General features: G+C 45.6%; 1 protein-coding gene across 1 annotated transcript in view; it reads right to left on the reverse strand.

Annotated features, from left to right (window-relative positions):
* Positions 1-23,419, reverse strand: part of LOC124144768 (valine--tRNA ligase-like) — a 46,894-nt gene that overhangs the window by 2,702 nt on the left and 20,773 nt on the right. The window contains exons 13-27 of the mRNA XM_046514313.2: positions 16,706-16,787; positions 14,392-14,468; positions 13,634-13,724; positions 12,873-12,978; positions 10,821-10,891; positions 9,982-10,107; positions 9,476-9,580; positions 7,640-7,708; positions 6,400-6,478; positions 5,376-5,503; positions 4,532-4,687; positions 3,657-3,863; positions 2,654-2,768; positions 2,008-2,180; positions 869-1,018 (exon numbers count right to left, since the gene is read on the reverse strand). Of these exons, the coding sequence (XP_046370269.2) occupies positions 869-1,018; positions 2,008-2,180; positions 2,654-2,768; positions 3,657-3,863; positions 4,532-4,687; positions 5,376-5,503; positions 6,400-6,478; positions 7,640-7,708; positions 9,476-9,580; positions 9,982-10,107; positions 10,821-10,891; positions 12,873-12,978; positions 13,634-13,724; positions 14,392-14,468; positions 16,706-16,787 (1,735 nt within the window). The remainder of the gene's footprint in view (positions 1-868; positions 1,019-2,007; positions 2,181-2,653; positions 2,769-3,656; positions 3,864-4,531; positions 4,688-5,375; positions 5,504-6,399; positions 6,479-7,639; positions 7,709-9,475; positions 9,581-9,981; positions 10,108-10,820; positions 10,892-12,872; positions 12,979-13,633; positions 13,725-14,391; positions 14,469-16,705; positions 16,788-23,419) is intronic.

Genomic DNA, 23,419 nt, shown 5'->3' on the forward strand with positions numbered 1-23,419 from the left:
GGGTGCCCGGGTCTTACTCACGACCCGACCCGAGTTACCCTTCCCAGCCCTACTTATTGGCATTGTAAAATATATAAGTTATCGGTGAACTTCAATTCTGTAGCATTATCTCATAGCTGTGAGTTGCACGTGATGTCATTCTGAAATGACATGCCTTCACGGTGGAATGATAAGACGTCATTATCCCACGGATGATGTCATGATAGGTGGATGTCATGATATGTGGATGTCTTGATACATGTATGACGTCATATGCTTCTGTAGTAACTAAAACCACCCAGGGTGAAAAAGAATCTCCTGCCCCTGAACATAAGCAAAGCTGACCTTGAGGGCTCCAGGTACTTTTCTCAGCCATGTTATCATTCACATACTTGTTTTGGGGTATTCAATATATTTTCACCCCCTTGGTTCGACTCTTTTGGGTATTCATAAACCAATAATAACCCACTCTTAAAATGTTATATATGGCAATTTGTGCATTTTTCACTAGAGCAGATTTAATGTTACTGTGATGCTTGTATTCGTTCAGCAAGTAAAGATCTCTGTGTGTTTGTGGGCATGGGTGTGTGCGGATGTGTGTGCATGCAGGCGGGTGTGCATGCAGGCAGGTGTGCATGTGTGCGTGCTTGTACTAGTCCAGATTAATGTCGATTTTATAGTGCTAGCCCACTGAGATACCATGCCGCAGTTAAACATGAAAACCGAATCTAAGCCAGCCACTCCTTGTTTTAGCCCCAGACAGGTTAACAACAAGTACCATGCTTTCCAGGCAGACACTCTACTACCAGACCACAGAAGCAGTCCATAACGATCAAACTGAAGCGTTGTTACACCACTGGGTTTTGGACATTTTGATGCGCATTTGTACCTTTTCTGTATTCTGGTTCCTGACGTCCTGCGGCACCTTGTCACTGTAGTCAGGTTTGGCTGTGGCGTCTTCCAGCTTCTTCAGCGACTTGCCCAGTGTCTCCTTCTTCCCTTCCAGCTTCTTCGTCTCCTTCTCCACATCAATCAAACCCTGAAATAAACAGCCATAATACTGACTGAATGTTTTCAATGCTGCTCTCAGCAACATTCAAACTATACTATGGACACCTAAACATGCAGACCTCTAGCTGAACAGTCAATGCTGTTGTGTCATCATCTGTCTGACATATTGCAGTGAGTCAGAATCTGAATTCAACACCATTTTAATGCATCTGAATTCAAGGCCTTTTTCAATGCAGCAGATGAATTCAACACCATTTCAATGCAGCAGATGAATTCAACACCATTTTAATGCAGCAGATGAATTCAACACCATTTCAACAATGTTCAATGCAGCAGATGAATTCAAGGCCTTTTTAGTGCAGCAGATGAATTCAACACCATTTCAATGCAGCAGATGAATTCAAGGCCTTTTTAGAGCAGCATATGAATTCAAGGCCTTTTTCAAAGCAGCATATGAATTCAAGGCCTTTTCAATGCAGCATATGAATGCAAGACCATTTCAATGCATCTGAATTCAAGGCCTTTTTCAAAGCAGCATCTGAATTCAACACCATTTCAATGCAGCAGATGAATTCAAGGCCTTTTTCAAAGCAGCATCTGAATTCAAGATCTTTTTCAGTGCAGCATATGACTGCAAGACCATTTCAATGCATCTGAATTCAAGGCCTTTTTCAAAGCAGCATCTGAATTCAAGAACATTTCAATGCAGCATATGAATTCAAGACCATTTCAATGCATCTGAATTCAGGGCCTTTTTCAATGCAGCATCTGAATTCAAGGCCTTTTTTAGTGCATCTGAATTCAAGACCATTTCAATGCAGCATCTGAATCCAGTTTTCAAGTCTGCACAAAAACCTGTACAGGCGCAACATTGATTTTCGAATCTTAGATTTTTTTATAACATGATCGTGCCAGTAAGACATTTACTGATAAAACCTATGATGAAGCACACAGACTATCAGGAATAGTCTGCAGTTGCTGATGGGAAGAGTCCTTGCACATCTGTTTCCTTCTCACCTTGAGCATGAGGTGCACCTCACACTTGGCCGACACAGTCAGCATGGCGCATCCCTCAGGCGCGGAGTCGGACACCAGGACGTGGACGGCACTGGAGTTGGTCAGTGTCTGGATGATGTCTGTGAACAACTTCACCTTGCTGGCTGTGTCGTCATCTGTACACTTCACATACACTGGAAGAAGCAGAGACGAGCTTGTGTCAGACATAAAGACATTGAGGATTAGACCATGAGGACCCCAGTTCAATTGTTTATTAAAGTTCGTAAGATCTGTACTGTCAGGAATAGCAATGTGTTTGTTTGTTGTTTAACACGGCACTCAGCAATTTTTCAGCTATCTGACAGTGGCTTGTAAATAATCAAGTCTGGACCAGACAATCCAGTGATTGATCTATACAAATGGGATACAATGAAATGCATCCTGTTAGTCGCATGTTACAAGCATACTCGCCTCTCACAGCAAGCATGGGTTGTTGAAAACCTATTCAAATATAGACATACGACAGTCATACTGCTAAAACACTCGTAACTCCCATACTTTAACATAGACATATGACAGTCGTACCACTAAGATGGCATTGTGAAACGGGGACCTGTGTTGTAGTTTAATGTTCATAAGAGTCCACAAACAAAATCCTACGCCCTACCATCAGCTGTTGTCTTGGGGGTGAGGTTGTAGTCGGCCCGCATGGAGCGGATGCTTTTCACTATACTCTGGGCAAACTCAACACGAGATTCCCGGTCCATGTCTCGATGCTGCATCTGTAACAGAAAGGTAGCCATTAGCACGGTCTCATTTTTTTCAATTATGTTTTTGACAAGATATTTGTTTTTAAACACTATGGGTTGGTTTGTTGTTTTATGCTCCACTCAGCAATATTCAAGCTGTTTGATGGCGGTCTATAAATAATTGAGTCTGGACCAGAAATCCAGAGATTGATATCATGAGCATCGATCCGAGCAATTAGGATTGATGACACGCTTCAACCAAGTCAGCGAGTCTGACCACCAGATCCAGTTAGTCGCCTTTTACGGCAATAATGGGTTACTGAAGACCTATTCAACCCTGGATCTACACGGGTATAAACACTATGGGAGAAATAACTTCTTGAACAACGCATTGCAAATGTCCATGGCCTATAACAATACAGTAAACAACGGTTATAACGAACTCAAAGGGATCACTAAATTTAGTTCGTTTTAACTTTTGTTCGTTACAAGTATATATACAACATATACACAGCAAATGTCCGGGACAAAAAACAGTTTCTTATATCCGCAAGTTCGTTATTAGGGTGTTCATTATAAACGCAGTTTACTGTACATCCAACTTCATCATCTAGCTCAACCCATGCACATAACATACCAGTACATTTTGTTTGTTTATTGTGTCATGCTGTACTCAGCAATATTCCAGCTTTATTCTAAATAATCAAGTTATTATCATGATTAAGGTGAATGTCTAATGCTATCAGGGCACGATGACACTCAATCAACCAAGTCACAGAGCCTGGCCCATGTCATGTGGTTCCCCTCTCCAAGAGGTTCTGCAGCAGTGGTTGCTGGGGAACATTCTAACCCATAATCCTGAGGGGGTCTAGTTCATGAAACACATTCCACACGACAAACAGTATATAAAGTATGTCTCACATCAGCTGGTAGTGGATAGGCTGTGACACTAATACTTGGCGGGGAGTTCTCTTGTCGCCTAGGTAACCGCTGGAACAACTCTTCTGTCAAGAAAGGCATGAACGGGTGAAGAAGTCGCAGCCCTACGTCCAGACACGTGTACAGAACATGGCGGCACACAGCCTTGGCATCCTCATCGGAACCGTACAGGATCGGCTTCATGTACTCCTGAAACAGGTGAGATAGAGAGTGTGAGTGAGTGAGTGTAGAAAGGTGAGTGAGTTGGTTTTATCACCGCTTTGAACAGTATTACAATCATATCAGGTCTTAGACGTTTACCACTTTTGTGAAACCCACGAACATGGGTATGGTGCTGACAAACCAAAAACATACTGTCATATAAACCATTAAAAATGTCATCATGATTCCCGAGAAATTAGTTGTACTGTGTACCATGTTCAGAACACATAAAAAAAGGTCATAACTCTGTCGACTTTTTATGATGGTTTTACATAGAACATGGAGAAGTTGAGGCAAAAGCAGCCCCATGTGTGTCTTTTGTAAGATCGTAACACAGCTCGTTACAACATGACATGCTTATTCAAATCCAGACTCAAAGTGGCGTTTCTACCATCTCTGTTACCTCCTCACAACCAAACCAGATATCCTAGCAACAAGTACCAGACATTCAATCACTGACCATTATTTACCAGTTACTTTATTTATTAGAACTTCCCCACACTGACAGCGTTTACATTTGTTATCACTTCTGGTATCTTGAGTTATCTCCCTTTGACTGCAAGCGCTTGTCTCTATCACTATCTTAGGCAAGTGTATCCTGACACTCCATTGTACACAGTCTCAAGTTTACTTCTCAAAGCTAGACCCCGACTCACCAGGTACCAGTCACACAATTCGTACAACCAGAAGTTGTAGCAGGCTGTGGTGGCGGCAGGGAAGTCGTATGCCTGGAAGCCACTCGTGCACGACTCCACAGCGAGGGACAGCCGACTCAGTATCCACAAGTCCATTTCCCTCTCCTTGCCACTCAACTACAAGAGAAAATCAGGATGATGTAGCCTTTTCTAGGGAGTCAGTTAATATTTGTGGAAGTCAAGTATACCAAACATAAGGAATACTTTGTCCACATATTTACATATGAGTTGGGGGCACGGGTGGCCCAGTCGTGGAGGCGCCGCAATTCACTGTGCAGAGTTGCATCCCTTGGGTACGCCAGAAACCTATGAGTGTGGGTTCGAATCCCGATTAAGTTTCTAGGTTTGTCAGCACCATACCCGTGCTCGTGGGTTTCATCGAAGGGGTAAACGTCTGAGACCTGTATCACTTCAGGCTTTCCTCCCACATTACGCTGAGACGCTGTGATATAACTGGAACACGGTAAAAGTGGTGCTAAACATAACTCACTCACTCACTCACTGAGTGAATGAATGAGTGAGTGAGTTTGGTTTAGCGCCACTTTGAAAGGTATTTCAGTTATCACAGAGTTTCTGCTTAATGTGGGAGGAAAGCCTGAAGTGATGAAAGTCTTAGACGTTTACCACTTTGGTGAAACCCATCAGCACAGGTATGGCGCACACAAACCAAGAAACATAACTCGGGGATTCAAACCCATGATGATAGGATTGTGGCATGTCTGAAGGATGAAACTCTGGACACCAACTTGAGGCGCTGTATACAAGTGGCCACCTGTGCCCATACCCCGAGCTGAGGGCTGGTTACCTGATGCTGTACTGTGGGCTTGTAGTTTTCTCCCAACCCATTCAGGGCGAACTTGGTGGCGTTCCAGAGTTTGTTGCAGAAGAACCTGTAGCCCTGGACACGAAGCACATCCAAATTGATGTCACGACCTGCAGCCAATCACAACAAAAAATAAATAGTCGATGTTTCCCAATTTAATTAAAATCAGATGACCCTCTGCATGAATAACCACACAGAACACAAATATACCCTTGATAGTCCACCCTTTTGGGTGATCGTGATGAACTAGTGAGTGAGTGAGTGAGTGCGTAAGTTCGGTTTAAAACCGCTTTGAACAGTATGTCAGTTACATCACGGCGTGTCAGCTTAATGGGGAGAAAAGCCCGAAGTGATGCAGGTCTCAGACGTTTACCACTTCGGTGAAACCCACGAGCACAGGTACGGTGCTGACAAACCTAGAAACATAATCGGGGCGAACTGGGATTCGAATCCATGACAAGTGGGTCCTCCGTGACCCCTCAGGATGTATAACATAACCGACAACATAATAGAGTTGAACTCTTGGTCAGCTTGATGCTGGAGAAAAGCCCAAAGTGATGAAGGTCTTAGACGTTTACTACTTTGGTGAAACCAACGAGCATCTTCCCGAGGCAAGTGAGGTAACTGACTCTAAAAGTCCAGTTTCAACCATTGCCGAACTAGCCTGGAATTATGAAGTTATGTTATGGCTGGACTAACGAGTCTATGTATCATGATTTGCAAAACATGCGTACCGTCAACTGAGCGTCAAAAGATATTTTGCAAATCTTTTCATGTTTTTAATCAAGGTGCTCATGCGATTTGAAGCCCTTTGCAAAGTAAGACCCGTTTTATTACAATATAGATCTTGATTATTGATCAAGTAGCCTTCACTGGGCGCAGCCATTTTGTTTGAAGCAAATGCAAGTGATGAAAGAGATGGAATCTGAATGGTAAATAGGAGGGACATAGAAGGGACATAACTCGTAATAGCCAGTTGTGCCCCCATCACAAACTGACAGCTTACCTTGAGATGTGTAGGCAATGAGAGCAAACCGCAGGGCGTCAGTGCCACACTCAGGGATACCATTGGGGTAGTCGGCTTTCTGTAACACACACATTTAGCCCATGTAATTACTGTTTCCTTTAGGGGCTTTGAACTTTTGTTGCAGGACACTATCTAGTCTTGACAAGATCCTGCGGGTCCAAGGAAAAAATATAATTATCCTTATTTCTATTGAATTTCTCATAGTAGAACAGAGAGGTGGTGAGGTGAGGTGAGGTAAGGTGAAATGGGGTTTAACATCACGTCCAAGATTATTGCACTTATATAGCGACGTGCATGCATGTATGTTTGTTTGTTTGTTGTTTTACGCCGCACTCAGCAATATTCCAGCTATATGACAGGCGGTCTGTAAATAATTGAGTCTGGACCAGACAATCCAGTGATTTGTACGGCTGCTTGTACTAGTCGGGACTGATGCCGATTTTATAGTGCTAGCCCACTGAGATACCATGCCACAGTTTAACATGAATACCCCACTCAGACACAGAATACTGACTCTGAAACGACCAGTCCTTGTTTTAGACCCTTAATTCTGAGCGCCAGACAGGGTAACAACAAGTACCATCTTTTAAAGTGTTTTGGTATGACACAGTCGGGGATCAAACCCCAGACCTTCAGCTCTCTGGGTGGATGTTCTACTACTAGACCAGGAGTGTTTGGTATGACACGGTCGGGGATCAAACCCCAGACCTTCAGCTCTCTGGGTGGATGTTCTACTACTAGACCAGGAGTGTTTGGTATGACACGGTCGGGGATCAAACCCCAGACCTTCAGCTCTCTGGGTGGATGTTCTACTACTAGACCAGGAGGCACACCACAACAGAGAGGGTGCAGTCTACCTCATCATTCTAATTATTTCTTTCCTTTCTTTTCCAGCAACATTCCAGCTACATGACAATGGCTGGTAAATAACCAAATGCTTTATCATAAAAAAGTGATTGATATTATGAGCAATATCCCTTGCAATCCAGATACTATTACAACACAATGAAATCAGCCAAGTTAACGAGCATGACCTGTCACCACCTATCCATTTAACTGCCTCGTACAACAAGCACAAGCTGAATTGGTCCCATTGTAACCCAGATCAACCCTCCATGTTCTTTTCTTCTTATGCTAAAAGTCTCACAATCAGGTGTCTCCACATGGCAATGTGTGAATCAGTTAATCAGTTGAACAACTGTTGGGGTTGAAATATTACCTGTCCTTCAATGGCTTTCTTGACTTCTTTTTCATCCAAATTTCCATCCAGCAGACGCTCATGAAGACCCTGCAGGTAAACATGTATTTATTTTGAGGACTTTGTTTGTTGTTCAAAGCCACATTCCTGCTACCTCCATCAGTATGACATACAGTTGAGTGAGTGAGTGAGTGAGGGTGGGTGGGTGGGTGTTTGGGTGAGTGAGTGAGTGAACGAGTGAGTGAACGAGTGAGTGAATGAGTGAGGGTGGGTGGGTGGGTGTTTGAGTGAGTGAGTGAGTGAGTGAGTGAGTGAGTGAGTGAGTGGATTAGTGAGTGAGTGAGTGAGGGTGGGTGGGTGTTTGGGTAAGTGAGTGAACAAGTGAGTGAATGAGTGAGGGTGGGTGGGTGGGTTGGTGTTTGAGTGAGTGAGTGAGTGAGTGAGTGAGTGAGTGAGTGAGTGAGTGAGTGGATTAGTGAGTGAGTGAGTGAGGGTGGGTGGGTGTTTGGGTAAGTGAGTGAACAAGTGAGTGAATGAGTGAGGGTGGGTGGGTGGGTTGGTGTTTGAGTGAGTGAGTGAGTGAGTGAGTGAGTGGGTTAGTGAGTGGGTTAGTGAGTGAGTGTGTGGGTTAGTGAGTGAGTGAGTGGGTTAGTGAGTGACTGAGTGGGTTAGTGAGTGAGTGAGTGAGTGAGTTTGGTTTGACACTGCTTCGAACAGTATTCCAGTTATATCACAGCGTGTGCAAAAGAAGCCCAAAGTGATGCATGTCTCGGACGTTTACCACTTTGGTGAAAGGGCAAAGGTATGGTGCTGACAAACCATCACATTTCTGACAACTTCGAAGTCATCCACCACAGTGGACATTGCTATGGTCACAATGCATGTGCAGCAAACACAATATATACAGTAACTGGTTGTGACTCGTTTCACTTTTTTTATCACTGGAATCAATTTCTAATTTCTGAATTTCAATTCCACTTGTCACTAATGTAAACTTTGTCAACAAAATGAAAATAGACATGATCTTGAAAAACGCAATATACCGGTATTTTCCAAATGTATTGTGACATATTCCAAATCGTGGTATACCGGTAATACGGCACATTATGAATGAAGCTCTGATGACAGATGGGGCCAGATTATATATTGGGCTAAAAATATCCAACATATAGCCTGCAGTTACTTCCCTTTACATGCACACTGCTTTACTGCACATCTCGTGTTATGGTCATAGCAGCAATAGGAGTTTGTATGCTTGTTTATGTAGGGAGGCTGTTCCCCGGTTGATGGTACACAGCTGGGTATTTGGTTACATACTAGTTTTTGCAAGCAAAAACAAAACATTTTTTTAAGCCTTATAATAGCATGGATACATAATACACTAGATAATTTTTTGTTTGTTGTTTTGACACTGGGCAAATTCCAGCTCTATAATGACGATGTGTAATTAATGGATCTATTTCACCTCCTCTTACAACAAGCGTTGCTTCCTGGGGACCGATCTTCTTACCCGGAATCCTCAAGGGTTTTGATAACAGAAGATGGAGTACAGGCAAGATTTGGTTGGTTGGTTTGTTGTTTAACGCCGCACTCAGCAATATTCCAGCTAAATGACAGCGGTCTGTAAATAATCGAGTCTGGACCAGACAATCCAGTGATTAATATCATGAGCATCAATCCACGCAATTGGGATACGATGACATGCATCAACCAAGTCAGCGAGCCTGACCACCCGATCCGGTTAGTCGCCTTTTAAGACAAGCATAGTAACCTTTTACAGCAAGCATGGGTTGCTGAAGACCTATTCTACCCCGGAATTTGGATAATAAGAAGATGGAGTTCAGGCCAGACACTCACCTCCAGACTGATTCCTCGGATCACATCAATGGGGTCGACAACATTGCCCAGAGACTTGCTCATCTTCCTGCCGTGGGCATCTCTTACCATGGCGTGCAGGTAAACCTACAACCACATACATACCATGGATATACACACAGATGGCTCGCACTGTACTAAACAGAGCTATACACAGTTTTGTTTGTTGTTTGTTTAACGCCACACTCAGCCATATTCCAGCCATATGACGGCAGTCTGTAAATAATTGAATCTGGACCAGACAATCCAGTGATTGACATCATGAGCATCGTTAAATGCAAATGGGATACCAATTTGGGTAACCCGATGAATATTGATGTGCTTTGTCCAGTAGAATTTCTCTTTCGCTTGTAAGCTTATATATGAAAGTAAAATATACTGAAATATTGCTGACATGCCATTTTGCCCAGTACATGCAAATATTTTGTCATTCAATGAAGTATTACACTAAATAATAACTGACTTGAAAAACAGATTGTCTTACTGACCTCCTTGAAAGGCAGTTTCCCCATAAGGGTCTGTCCAAACATCACCATCCTCGCCACCCAGAAGAACAAGATGTCGTGTCCAGTCTCCAGGAGTGTGCCAGGGTAGAAGGCCTCCAGGTCAACAGTCTGTAACACAAGGACGTAGACGGTCACACATGGAGTTTGTACACTGTCTACATTGATAGACACACAAGAAGGCTTCAAACAGTCTACATTGACAGTTGCACAAGGAGCCTGAAGAAAGTCTACATTGACAGTTGCACAAGGAGCCTGAAGAAAGTCTTCATTGACAGTTGCACAAGGAGCCTGAAGAAAGTCTACATTGACAGTTGCACAAGGAGCCTGAAGAAAGTCTACATTGACAGTTGCACAAGGAGCCTGAAGAAAGTCTACATTGGCAGTTGCACAAGGAGCCTGCAGAAAGTCGACAGGATACAGGCTGACAGGAATTTATGGTTGGAACTTACAACATTAATTCACCTAGGTTGGTTGGTTTGTTGTTTAATGCCGCACTCAGCAATATTCCAGCTATATAACGATGGTCTGTAAATAATCGAGTCTGTACCAGACAATCCAGTGATGATATCATGAGCATCGATCAACGCAATTAGGATACGATGACATGCATCAACCAAGTCAGCATGCCTGACCACCTGATCCCGTTAGTCGCCTCTTACGAAAAGCATAGTCGCCTTTTATGGCAAGAATGGGTTGCTGAAGACCTATTTTACCCCAGATCTTCACAAGCCGAATTCACTTATGACAGCTAAACCTACATGATTATTCTCCCAATCATTGACTTATGTAGCCTATGGCTAGAGAAACATGTGAGAACCCACCTGGTCCGGCCAGCCAAATATGGAAAAGGGGAAGATAGCTGATGAGAACCACGTGTCTAGCACATCCTCATCTGAAACACAAGCATGGCCATGACTATAGTCACTCAGGGTGAAATGATACATCGGTGCATCGGGAGTTACCATACAAGATACATTTTTTAATGTATCGATACAAGAAGAAACACTGGCTTAAATAAATTATTTATTACTCGTTTAATTACCTACAAACGTTTTTGTCTGTCAGTTACTGCAAAATGTGTTGTAATTAGCGTTTCAAGATCACTACTAAAAATAGCAGCTAAGAACGTGTGTACAGCTAGCCTTTCCCTTTGAACCTGCTCTGAAATATTCATAGTCAAGTTTCCACATGATCTGGCGTATCGGGATACATATCGTATCATGACCTATGTATTGTGATATGTATCGTATCATCACCTTCCTGTACCGTTTCACCCCTAATATTCACTACAGCCTGACAATGCGAGTCCAGACCAGGCAACGTGTAATTGAAAGCACCAACAACAATACAACTAACTCCCCACAAGACTGTATGACAAGAGGGATGACTTCAACTTTCCCTTTATGTTGAGCAATATTCCAGCAGCAACAGTCATGATTGTCTACATTTGACAACTTTTAAGGGAAAATTGAGCATGCTTGTTTTACGAAGATTGAGAGAGCATCATTTTTCAAAAAGTTGTTTGATGAAGGTTACAATATTCAAGGCCCCAGTAAAGCTTTCAAAAGGTTTTATGGTAGACAATTTACATGCTTTTGCATGTGTTTATGATGGGTGCCACTCATGGGGCAGGATACGCTCACCTTTTCGCGAACACCTGGTATCATCACTGTTTGATATCAAGGATAAAAACCTCCTCCTCAGTCTTCACTGAGAATGTAAGCCCAAGGCAGAAGGTTTTGGGGGAAAGGCCGACCCAATATCCTGATTAGGAGATTTTTTATCCAGCTTGCAAACCATCTACCTTATACACCGGGATACCTTACAGTGAAAAAGTACATCGCGGGATACAAGGAATTCGATGAAAGCTATCACACAAGTGAAGTCATGACATGTAAGATTGAACACCCTTCATCAGCTGCCCTGGTGGCTCAGTGGGAGAACAGTGGGTTACAAAACTAAACATGATACGTGAGGATGCAGGTTCGATTCACGTCATGGAATTTTCATTTCACTTTTAACCAATCAAAAATCAACATTCGATTTATATCAAAAAATTAGTTGGTTTTTTTGTTGTTTTTTTTAGTTTTTTTTATTGTTCCTGGTAAAAGTACATCGTGTTTTGATAGGAGTCAAAATACATGACCAGGGTTTTTAAAGAAAGTACATATCATTCACACACATCCATATACACATTCACACTCACTAGAAGCTTTAGTACTTATGAAGACAGAATGCAGGATATATTTTTAGTAAAGTTTTGGAATAGCAAATGTTTATATTTTGAAAAGGTTTTCATAAGGAGCCCATTTCGTATAGAATTCAGTCTGTTTGACTTTATTAAAGTGTCTATATTTTTCTATTTGGTAATAATATTTAACCTCATTTTGGAAATGTGTAATGGTTGGTTGGTTATTTTTCATTTTGCATCTATAAATGTGAAATTTGGCCAATAAGAGTATCAGATCAAAAATATCATCGGTGTGGAAATGTTTTGAAAAGCCAAAAAGAATTAGATCTGAAGTAAGATTTATCTTGCCAGTATGTGGACACTTGGATTCAATCCATTGTGAAAATCTTTTCCAGAAATTTTTGCTTATCAAAAAGTTAGTTAATAAAATTCACAATTTACAATTCAAACAATGCTGGTGCATTTCCTTCCAAATGCCCAGGATTTCCTGGTCAATGATTACATTCACAGTTTATCAACATGTTAAAGAACCTACTCACAACACAGTGTCACGTCCCAAAAGGTTTATAACTTGATTCATAGACACATGCTCACGATGTGGTCAGGATCGTACAGTGGACTCTGCTTTAGGCAGACATTTCTTATGAATATGAAAAGGGATTTGTTGCTTTTGTTTACCTACCTTGTTTGAGGGAAATTTTTTCAAGTGGGACGTTGAACTTCTTTGCGGCTGCCTGTCGGGCTTCCTCCTCCGTGCGTCCACACACCCAGTAATCCCCATCACTGTCCTGTAGTCAACACACACAACATACAGCTGCACAACATGAAGGTGAGAGTGAGTGAGTATGGTTTTATGCTGCTTTTAGCAATATTCCAGCAATATCACGGCAGGGGACCCCAGAAATGGGCTTCACGCATTGTGCCCATGTAGGGATTTGAAACCGGATCTTCAGCGTGACAAGCGAACGCTTTAACCACTAGGCTACCCTAGCACCCCTGAAGGTGAGATAAAATGGGGTTATATACTGCACTTACATAGCGACGTCCATGCACATTTGTGTGTGTGTGGCTGCTTGTACTAGTCCAGACTGATGCCGATTTATAGTGCTAGTCCACTGAGATACCATGTCACAGTTTAACATGAATACCCCACTCAGACACAGCATACTGATGCCGAAATGACCATTGCTTGTTTTAGCCCCTTAATGTCAAGCACCAACAACAAGTACCATCCTATAACCTCTTGGAACCCCCGACCTTCTGCTCTCTGGATGGATGCTCTACCACTGGACCACGGAGGGGGCCTTGAACCACATGAAGGTGGTGACACTCTTAAGAATCATACATAACTACAGTCCATCAAATTTGGATGTTTCTCTCCAAAGTTATTGTATATTTATGAAAATAGCAGCATTCCAGAAAATGAGAGAAACTGTGACCTACCTGGCCTGGCTTGACGCTTGGGTCATCAACAGTGACGAAGTAGGCGGGGATGCGATGTCCCCACCACAGCTGCCGTGATATACACCAGTCCCTGCACACAAACATCCACACATCAACATCCCCTGACATACAACATGGCTACGACTCTCCCCAGTCTGGTTTTACCTGGGACATAGGGCGTCGTTGAAAATAGGGAATTGGAACTATTTGCTATTTTACAGTCATTCTAAAGTTGTCAATTACAGATTTGTATTTTCTTATGAACATATGTCCTTTTGTAGACACCCTTTGTCTGTTGTTTAATGCCCCACTCTGAAATATTCTGGACAACACGATCCTGTGATCAACATCATAAGTATTGATCCAGGTAATTGGGTTATGATGACATGCATTCAACCAAGTCACCGAGTCTGACCACCCAATCCATTTAGTTGCCTATTACAACCAGCATAGACTGCTGGGGACCTATATTTGTACCTGAAATCCTCATGGATGTGTCAGCAGGTATTTTGTTTACCATATCCATGAAAAATAAGTTTGATCTTTTGGATTTTATTATATGTAAAGGAGTAGACGTCCTTAACTAACCCTATATCATAATCATTTCATAATGCTACAACACAAAATTCAGGTGATTCTATCGTAGGCCTCTTTCAACTAACAGAAGACACTGGAGCACTATCTGCAATGATTCCCTGAAAACACCAATGCCAGCACGCTGAGTCAAGGATCTAGAAACTGTAAACATAGGTACTCACTGGACATTCCCCAGCCAGTTGTTCCACGTCTTGATGTGCATTTCGGGGATAATCTTCAACTCTCCGTCCTTCACAGCCTGAAGAACAAAAAGAAATAATCATCAAAGACCCTAATCCCTGAAGACGATGCTGCTTGTTAACTGTAGTATTTCATCAAATCATTTGACCAGACAAACCAACCCACACTGTCAGGGAATAATGACACACAACCACTGTATCACTCAGACAAACCAGTGGTTGATATCATGATCATCGGCCCACACTGTCAGGGAATAATGACACACAACCACTGTATCACTCAGACAAACCAGTGGTTGATATCATGAACATTGGCCCACACTGTCAGGGAATAATGACACACAACCACTGTATCACTCAGACAAACCAGTGGTTGATATCATGATCATCGGCCCACACTGTCAGGGAATAATGACACACTACCACTGTATCACTCAGACAAACCAGTGGTTGATATCATGAACATTGGCCCACACTGTCAGGGAATAATGACACACAACCACTGTATCACTCAGACAAACCAGTGGTTGATATCATGAACATCGGCCCACACTGTCAGGGAATAATGACACACTACCACTGTATCACTCAGACAAACCAGTGGTTGATATCATGAACATTGGCCCACACTGTCAGGGAATAATGACACACAACCACTGTATCACTCAGACAAACCAGTGGTTGATATAATGAACATTGGCCCACACTGTCAGGGAATAATGACACACAACCACTGTATCACTCAGACAAACCAGTGGTTGATATCGTGAACATCGGCCCACACTGTCAGGGAATAATGACACACTACCACTGTATCACTCAGACAAACCAGTGGTTGATATCATGAACATTGGCCCACACTGTCAAGGAATAATGACACACTACCACTTTATCACTCAGACAAACCAGTGGTTGATATCATGAACATCGGCCCACGCTGTCAGGGAATAATGACACACTACCCAGAGCTCCAGATTAGCTTTTGGTGTTGTGGGTATTTTACCCATGCATTTTAAAATCATTCGGTATCAGTAATTCTATCTGGGTATTCAAATTTATGTTACCCACTAGTTTTTACACATATGGGTATTTAAGTTAAATGTTTAAAAACACTATTCATCTGGTCCCTGCAAACTAATGTCGTGTTGGTTCGCGAGCTTTATAGGACTCAAAAATACCACGATACTTCCACAAGAAAGTGTGATGGCAAATGATCATGATGTAACTGTCATCGTGGGGTTTGGCAACGTTGACTGAATGCCAGTTTATAATTTCAAAATAAGTTGCTGATTTCCTTATCGAATACGCAAGGTTACTTCACAATATTTTGATGATACGCACAAGTCTTATTTTTGTAGCGCATCTGTAATGTTCGTTGCGTATTTGATACGCTTGGATTTTATTTTACTGCGTATCTCTGCATTTCTGATGCGTATTTTACGCAGTTACGCAGCTTATCTGGAGCTCTGCTACCACTGTATCACTCAGACAAACCAATGGTTGATATCATGAACATCGGCCCACACTGTCAGGGAATAATGACACACAACCACTGTATCACTCAGACAAACCAGTGGTTGATATCATGAACATTGGCCCACACTGTCAGGGAATAATGACACACAACCACTGTATCACTCAGACAAACCAGTGGTTGATATCATGAACATTGGCCCACACTGTCAGGGAATAATGACACACAACCACTGTATCACTCAGACAAACCAGTGGTTGATATCATGAACATTGGCCCACACTGTCAGGGAATAATGACACACAACCACTGTATCACTCAGACAAACCAGTGGTTGATATCATGAACATTGGCCCACACTGTCAGGGAATAATGACACACAACCACTGTATCACTCAGACAAACCAGTGGTTGATATCAAGAACATTGGCCCACACTGTCAGGGAATAATGACACACAACCACTGTATCACTCAGACAAACCAGTGGTTGATATCATGAACATTGGCCCACACTGTCAGGGAATAATGACACACTACCACTGTATCCATCAGACACTCATTAATCATCTCCTACAAGGGGCGGTCGGGTAGCCTAGTGGTTAAAGCTCTCGCTCGTCACGCGGAAGACCCAGGTTCGAATCCCGACATGGGTACAATGCGTGAAGCCCATTTCTGGTGTCCCCCGCCGTGATATTGCTGGAATATTGCTAAAAGCGGCGTAAAACCATACTCACTCACTCATCTCCTACAACAAGCTTGTGTATTGGGGAGCACTTGTGGCCGTGAATGCCCGCAGGGTCAACCTGGTGACTGAAACTCACCTTGATTGCTGCAGCATTCATGTCCTTCACATCAATATACCACTGTGGCTTCAGCAGGGGCTCAATAACATCCTTGGACCGACTGAAACAATGAAGGGAAATCATGTTTGTTAACCCAATAATCAGCAATACTGTAGCTGGTCTGGACCAGTCAATCCAGTAATTGACATCAAGAGCATCTATCCACACCATTGGGATACGATGACATGCATCAACCAAGTCAGTGAGCCTGACCACCAGATCCTGTTAGTTGCATCTTACGACAAGCATAGTCTCCTCTTACTGCAAGCATGGGTTGCTGAAGACCTATTCTACCCCTGATCTTCACAGGTCCTACAGAAGACTGAAGAATGGTGGAATATATATGGGCCACGCGGAGTACCTCTCATTGTTCCCCATCAATCTATCTGGATAATGCAAATACACTGACCAGTGCTTCCTCTTGGTGTTTCCGGACATTAGTAAAATTTTGCCGGTCAGTTTCATTTTGACTTTTCACAAATCATAGTTCCGGAAGGGTCTTGAAAAAACCCAAAATGTTTACAGTGGCATCTGCTTTCAGCTGGTGCTCTCAAATCATGTCACACCGAGTCAGTTATTAGGAATGTATTGTGTTAGGCCTTGTTTGAATCTTCAGACAACTGATGGTGTTCACCTGCAGCCAGTTAAACGTCAGTGAAGCAAAGAAAACACAAGAGTTTCATTTCCATGGGTATGTGAGACAGGGAAAACAAACATACCCTCAATAGTACACCAATTTGGGTGTAGATGCCATGGTGTTCAGAAAAGACTGGATGTATAATATATCTACAATAATATAATTGCGCAGCATTACTTTTTTTATTTGGAACTCCCTGATCATATTTGTTTTTGAAAACAGAAATCAGATAGGCTTGAGCAAACGCTTTGCTCACAGGTACCAAGACTTTACAAGCCTTGATCCTGACTGGCAGATTGGACCTCCTATGAAATAGGATTGAACATCACATTCAAGATTATTGCACTTATACAGCTACGTCCATGTACGTGTGTGTGACTGCTTGTACTAGTCCATACTTGTAGAATTTTCCTATTCGGAATATTCTATAAGTAATACGTTGCCACTGTTATACCGAGGCTGTTGTCTCCACAACTGCTGCTATAGCGAAATCTACCACAGAGATCTCAATTACCTCATGCAGCACGTGCGTAGCCACCTAGCTGCCATGTGAGTGACACCCTTCACTCTTGTCTCTTGCGAGAGCAAGTGCTCGGGGGACGGACGGGCGGGCAGCAGCCCAGTGGTAACGTATTACTTATAGAATATTCCGAATAGGAAAATTCTACAAATTACATTAAGTAATACATTACCACTGTTATACCGAGGCTGACTACCACAGTAGGCGGTGGGGAGCACCTACAACCCGAATCCTGACTGCTAGCGTTCCTTCCGACCAGCGGAAGTAAACACCAAGGCGGAAGCACTCGATGCGCATGCACCTAGCTAGGCGTTACCCTATAGGAATACCAAAGCACTGTCAAGCGCATACCGTAAGGCTCAATCGTCATTGCCAAAACGATTGGTGACTCCAAACGGCCCCACTGGATAGGTATTTCATCGCCGCAGCGGATGAGAACACTGTATCCGCGTGAGCTTAATCTTAGATCAGGTTAAACAGTCGAAAAGAGGGAAATTAATTTCATTCAGACCGTATATCCCAGAGCAAGCCTACTTAAAGTATGCATTAGGCGCGTGACCTAATTCCAGTATTTGTAAGCATGCATCACAAGGTTGGGATACACGACAGACAATTAAATACATAATTGTCAAAATACAAATAAGGACAAAGCACACAAAAAGCCGCCCTCACCTGTGGTGTGAGTGCGCTGGTTTGCGGGACCCCAACTCCTGTATCCATGGCAGTGGGAACATTGGAGTCGACCCAGATTGACCACCGTGCAAGGTCTGACGCCTGAGGAGTTCAGAATTGCGCTGGGCACACCCCTTAGGTGCCCGCTTGCGCCGCGATCCGCGGGCCAAGACGGTGCACACTCTCCACGACGGCATCAGCGACCTGTTTGAGGTAATGATTGGCAAAAACCGAGTCAGAACGCCAGTAACAACCTCGTAATATTCTGCGAACAGAGATATTCGAGTGTAGGGCAAATGGTGCCGCTAGCGCCCTGATCTCGTGCGGGTTTGACCCCGCTACTGGTAACCCCCGAGACCGGTACGCCAGATTGATGACAGAATGAAGCCACAACGCAATCGAGTTGCGAGTTATGTCAACCGTGCGATTAGGGTTACACGATATGAACAGACGGTCACGCCCTTGTCTACGTTCATTCGAAGCCTTAAGATAATACTTAAGGGCCCTAACCGGACACAGCGCTCTGTCCTCAGTATCAGCAGGATGTAAGATTTCTTTGAGTGATCTTACAGTGAATTCACTCTCCGTTTGCCCGACTCTCTGATTCTTGGCGACGAAGCCCATGAGCAGGCCCAGGCGGACCGCTCCTTCGTCACCCCTATCGAATCGTACCTTGGCGACATCGAGTGCATGAATTTCGGATACACGTGCCACCGTGGCAAAGGAGAGGAGAAATGCTGTTTTCCAAGTCACATGCCGGAACGAAGCACTATGCAAGGGTTCATACGGAGCTTCCGTAAGTGATTGCAACACTAGGAAAGATCCCAGGCCGGTGCCCGAAGGCGGCCCTTCTTAAGATCGTGCTGTTTGAAACCCTTGATAATACCCCGTATCACCGGCTCTTTGGAGAGACTGGTACCCATAGCAACGTCCCGTACCGTAGCAACGGACGAGACAAAGTTGGCAATGGAACCCCCGGAGAGTTTCCGGGTCTCTCGCAAGTGAGACATGAAACGAGCAATATCCTGCACAGATACCTTATCTGGCGAATGAATGTGATGTTTACAACACCACTTCGTGAAAATAACCCAACGTGCATTATACACCTTCTGGGTAGAATCACGATGCATACTAACGTATGCCCGAGACGCCCGGCGAGAAAAACCTTTACTCCTCAGACGCTCGGTGACAACATCCACGCGTGCAGATTGAACTGCCCTGCGTTTGGATGAAGCTGACGGGTGTGAGGGTGGATCAAGAGATCCGGTCTCACAGGCAGTGGAAGTGGCGACTGCGTGACCTGGGTCAGCAAGTCGGGGTACCACGATCTGTTCGGCCACATGGGCGCGATCAGTAACATTCCACAGCGAACTCCTCGGAGCCGGCTTAGAATGTGTGGTATCAACGCTGTCGGCGGGTAAGCATAAGCGTCCAAGCCCGTCCAGTCTAACGCGAGAGCATCGTGATCGATGGCCCTCGGGTCCGGGACTGGTGATACAAACAACGGGAGTTGATTGTTGAACCGCGATGCGAACAGGTCGACCATCGGACGACCCAATGTTCGCACAGCCACTGAAACACTACTGGGTTCAGCATCCACTCTGTGGGGCTCGGATCCTGAGGCCTCGATAGAGCATCGGCCAGTACGTTCCGCACACCTGGGATGTGACGGGCGCGTATCTGGCACGGGACACTGTCCACCAGAGCGTAAAACTCGAACGTGAGATCGAGTAGCGAGTGACTGTGGGTTCCCCCCAGTTTGTTCACATAGGACACTACCATCGTGTTGTCGGTCACCAGCATGAGCCGGGCGTCGACGAGACGACGCTTCCAGTGATTGACTACGTTGATCACTGCCTTGAACTCGAGACAATTGATGTGAAGACCTAGTTCGTCTACGCACCACAGCCCCGAGCTCACCTCCCCCTCTAGATGGGCGCCCCAGCCCACTACAGAGGCGTCTGTATACAGGTTCAACGTGGCCCGGTAGGGCCGCATAGAGACTCCTGATAAGACATTGTAAGGGACCGTCCACCACTCCAGATGCGGTCGGAGCCGATCCGGGAGGGCGACGGTCGCACTGTTCACCTCCGTTGCTAACAACTGGATTGGAAACCGTTGCAGCGGGCGGAGTTAGAGACGACCCCGTTCGGTGCAGTCCTGGGCTGACACAAGTAGCCCTTACAGCTGTTCCCAAAAGTGAACAGTCTGTTGCACCGCTAAGACTTTGGCAATCATCACCTGAATCTTGTGCCACCGGTCTGGGGGGACAAAGAGGCGATGGGACACCGTGTTGAACCGACCTCTGATGAACAGCAAGTTCTGAGAAGGGGTTAACTCGCTCTTGGGGAGATTGATAATCCACCCCAATTGCTCCAAGAGCCGACGTGCGAAAACGAGATGGCGTGACAGGGTGTCCGTCATTCGATTTGCTACTAGCGAGTCGTCCAGGTACGCGAAGTACCGGACACCCCTCCTGTGGAGGAACCCCACTATGGGGGTGGTTAACCAGTGAACAGCCAGGGAACGGACGTGTGAATCATTCTGAGTGCGGCACTGTCCTACTTGGGAACAAGAAATATCCTGGAGTAAAACCCCTATGTTATTTCTGGTAGAGCTAACTCCCGTACTGCCCCTTCTCCACCAACCTGCCGATGGCATCGGCGAGGATGGGAAGATCGGTTTCCGAATCGAAACCTGCCAACAGGGCAACGGTGAGCGGCGGATTCGCTTTGAGATCAAGCCGATAGCCGTACCGAATCGTGTTGACCACCCACGGGTCGTCGAACACTTGTTCCCAATTCTCCCAGTAAGTCTGGAGTCTGGCTTCCACTGGGGAAGGGGAGGGGGCCCTGACAGGCTGCGGCAGGCGCAACTGTCCAGGGCCAAGTGACTCGGGTTCGCCTAAGGGCCAACCGAAGTTGGCGCTGTCGGCATACGAACCCCTCCAATGAGAGTCACCTGGAGGGGCCCTTGCAGTCCTTAGACGACTTGGGCTTCCCCAAGTTCCCCGTCTTCCCGTGAAAGGGCAGCTGATTGCCCATACCGGAGCCCTCAGGGCGGGGCTACTTCCCAGAGGAAGAAGAACCCGACCCCTTAGACCTACCGGCCGCAGCAGCCTGGGGCGCGCTCCGGTTAGGAGCGGCACCCAGGCGCCTATGCAGGGACCCAACAAGAGCAAGTGTGTGCCGAGAGTCCTCGGCAACGTACTCCAGGGAAGCATTTAAACTGAGCAGGCAGTTGTAAATGCGCTGGTCACGGTCCATGGGAGAACCTTCGACCAGACTGGCCGCTGCAGCCAAGTAAGTGTCTCCGTGAGACATGGAGTGCCGAGCGAGGGCGTCCAGCTGGTGCAAGGTAGGCACGGCAGCCGGTGGGGCACGGACACCCAACCGCTCAACATGGGCCTCCGAGGTAGGACCAGCCTCGGGAAAGGCAAGGTCATGTACCGGGAATAAACCCTTTCTCCACGACGTCGGAGGCAACGGGAGACCCCGACCGGAGGCCGCCGCGAAGGCGTTCTCCAAGGAAGGCTTGATACCGCGCAGCAAGGTTGATGCGGGGAAAGCCGTGTCCCGGTACAAGCCCTTGTCTTTGAGGGCCTGAAGAACAGCTATCCTGGCATTAAACCTCTTCATGCCCTGCAATCATAACATACACCTTGCCACAACCAAAGCCATGCATTCCAGAAAAGAAAGAAATGATTTCTTTTCAACCCCATTAACCAAAGCTGGCCTATCAGCATGATTGTATCCTGATGTTATCAGTTTACACCAGGGATTTAGAACTCCAAACTAAGTGATCCTGTCTTCTATAGGAGCACTAAGTGCTGCTTAAAGTGATCCTATCTTCTGTAAGAGCATTAAGTGCCACTTTAAGAGATCCTGTCTTCTACAAGAGTGTTAAGGGCTCCCGCTATCGGTTAAGGACCGCGTGGCCATGGTTTATGACCTCTTTGAGGACATGCCCCGGCCGGTACCGCGGGGAATCCACGACTGTGGGTTCCTCCGAGGTATACGATGAGTCTTCCGACACGGCTTTCCCCGCATCAACCTTGCTGCGCGGTATCAAGCCTTCCTTGGAGAACGCCTTCGCGGCGGCCTCCGGTCGGGGTCTCCCGTTGCCTCCGACGTCGTGGAGAAAGGGTTTATTCCCGGTACATGACCTTGCCTTTCCCGAGGCTGGTCCTACCTCGGAGGCCCATGTTGAGCGGTTGGGTGTCCGTGCCCCACCGGCTGCCGTGCCTACCTTGCACCAGCTGGACGCCCTCGCTTGGCACTCCATGTCTCACGGAGACACTTACTTGGCTGCAGCGGCCAGTCTGGTCGAAGGTTCTCCCATGGACCGTGACCAGCGCATTTACAACTGCCTGCTCAGTTTAAATGCTTCCCTGGAGTACGTTGCCGAGGACTCTCGGCACACACTTGCTCTTGTTGGGTCCCTGCATAGGCGCCTGGGTGCCGCTCCTAACCGGAGCGCGCAGCAAGGTTGATGCGGGGAAAGCCGTGTCGGAAGACTCATCGTATACCTCGGAGGAACCCACAGTCGTGGATTCCCCGCGGTACCGGCCGGGGCATGTCCTCAAAGAGGTCATAAACCATGGCCACGCGGTCCTTAACCGATAGCGGGAGCAACGGTTCGGGGGAAGGACCGGTGAGTCCACAAGTTATGCAAGTAATGCAGCGACGGAATTCCCGGACAGCCCACGGGCCACCAAGGGATCCGCCGCAGCCGTGGTGGTGGTACCCGCAAGGGGACCCCGACCGGACGAGCTGGCCACCACAGGGGTGGAAACGGACTGCACATACAGCCGGTAGCGCTCGCTTGCGGCACACCCCTCAGCTCCTGGTTGCGGGGGTAGAGG

Source organism: Haliotis rufescens, unplaced genomic scaffold (assembly GCF_023055435.1).
Source record: "Haliotis rufescens isolate VD_foot unplaced genomic scaffold, xgHalRufe1.0.p SCAF_8, whole genome shotgun sequence".
NCBI lineage: Eukaryota > Metazoa > Mollusca > Gastropoda > Lepetellida > Haliotidae > Haliotis > Haliotis rufescens.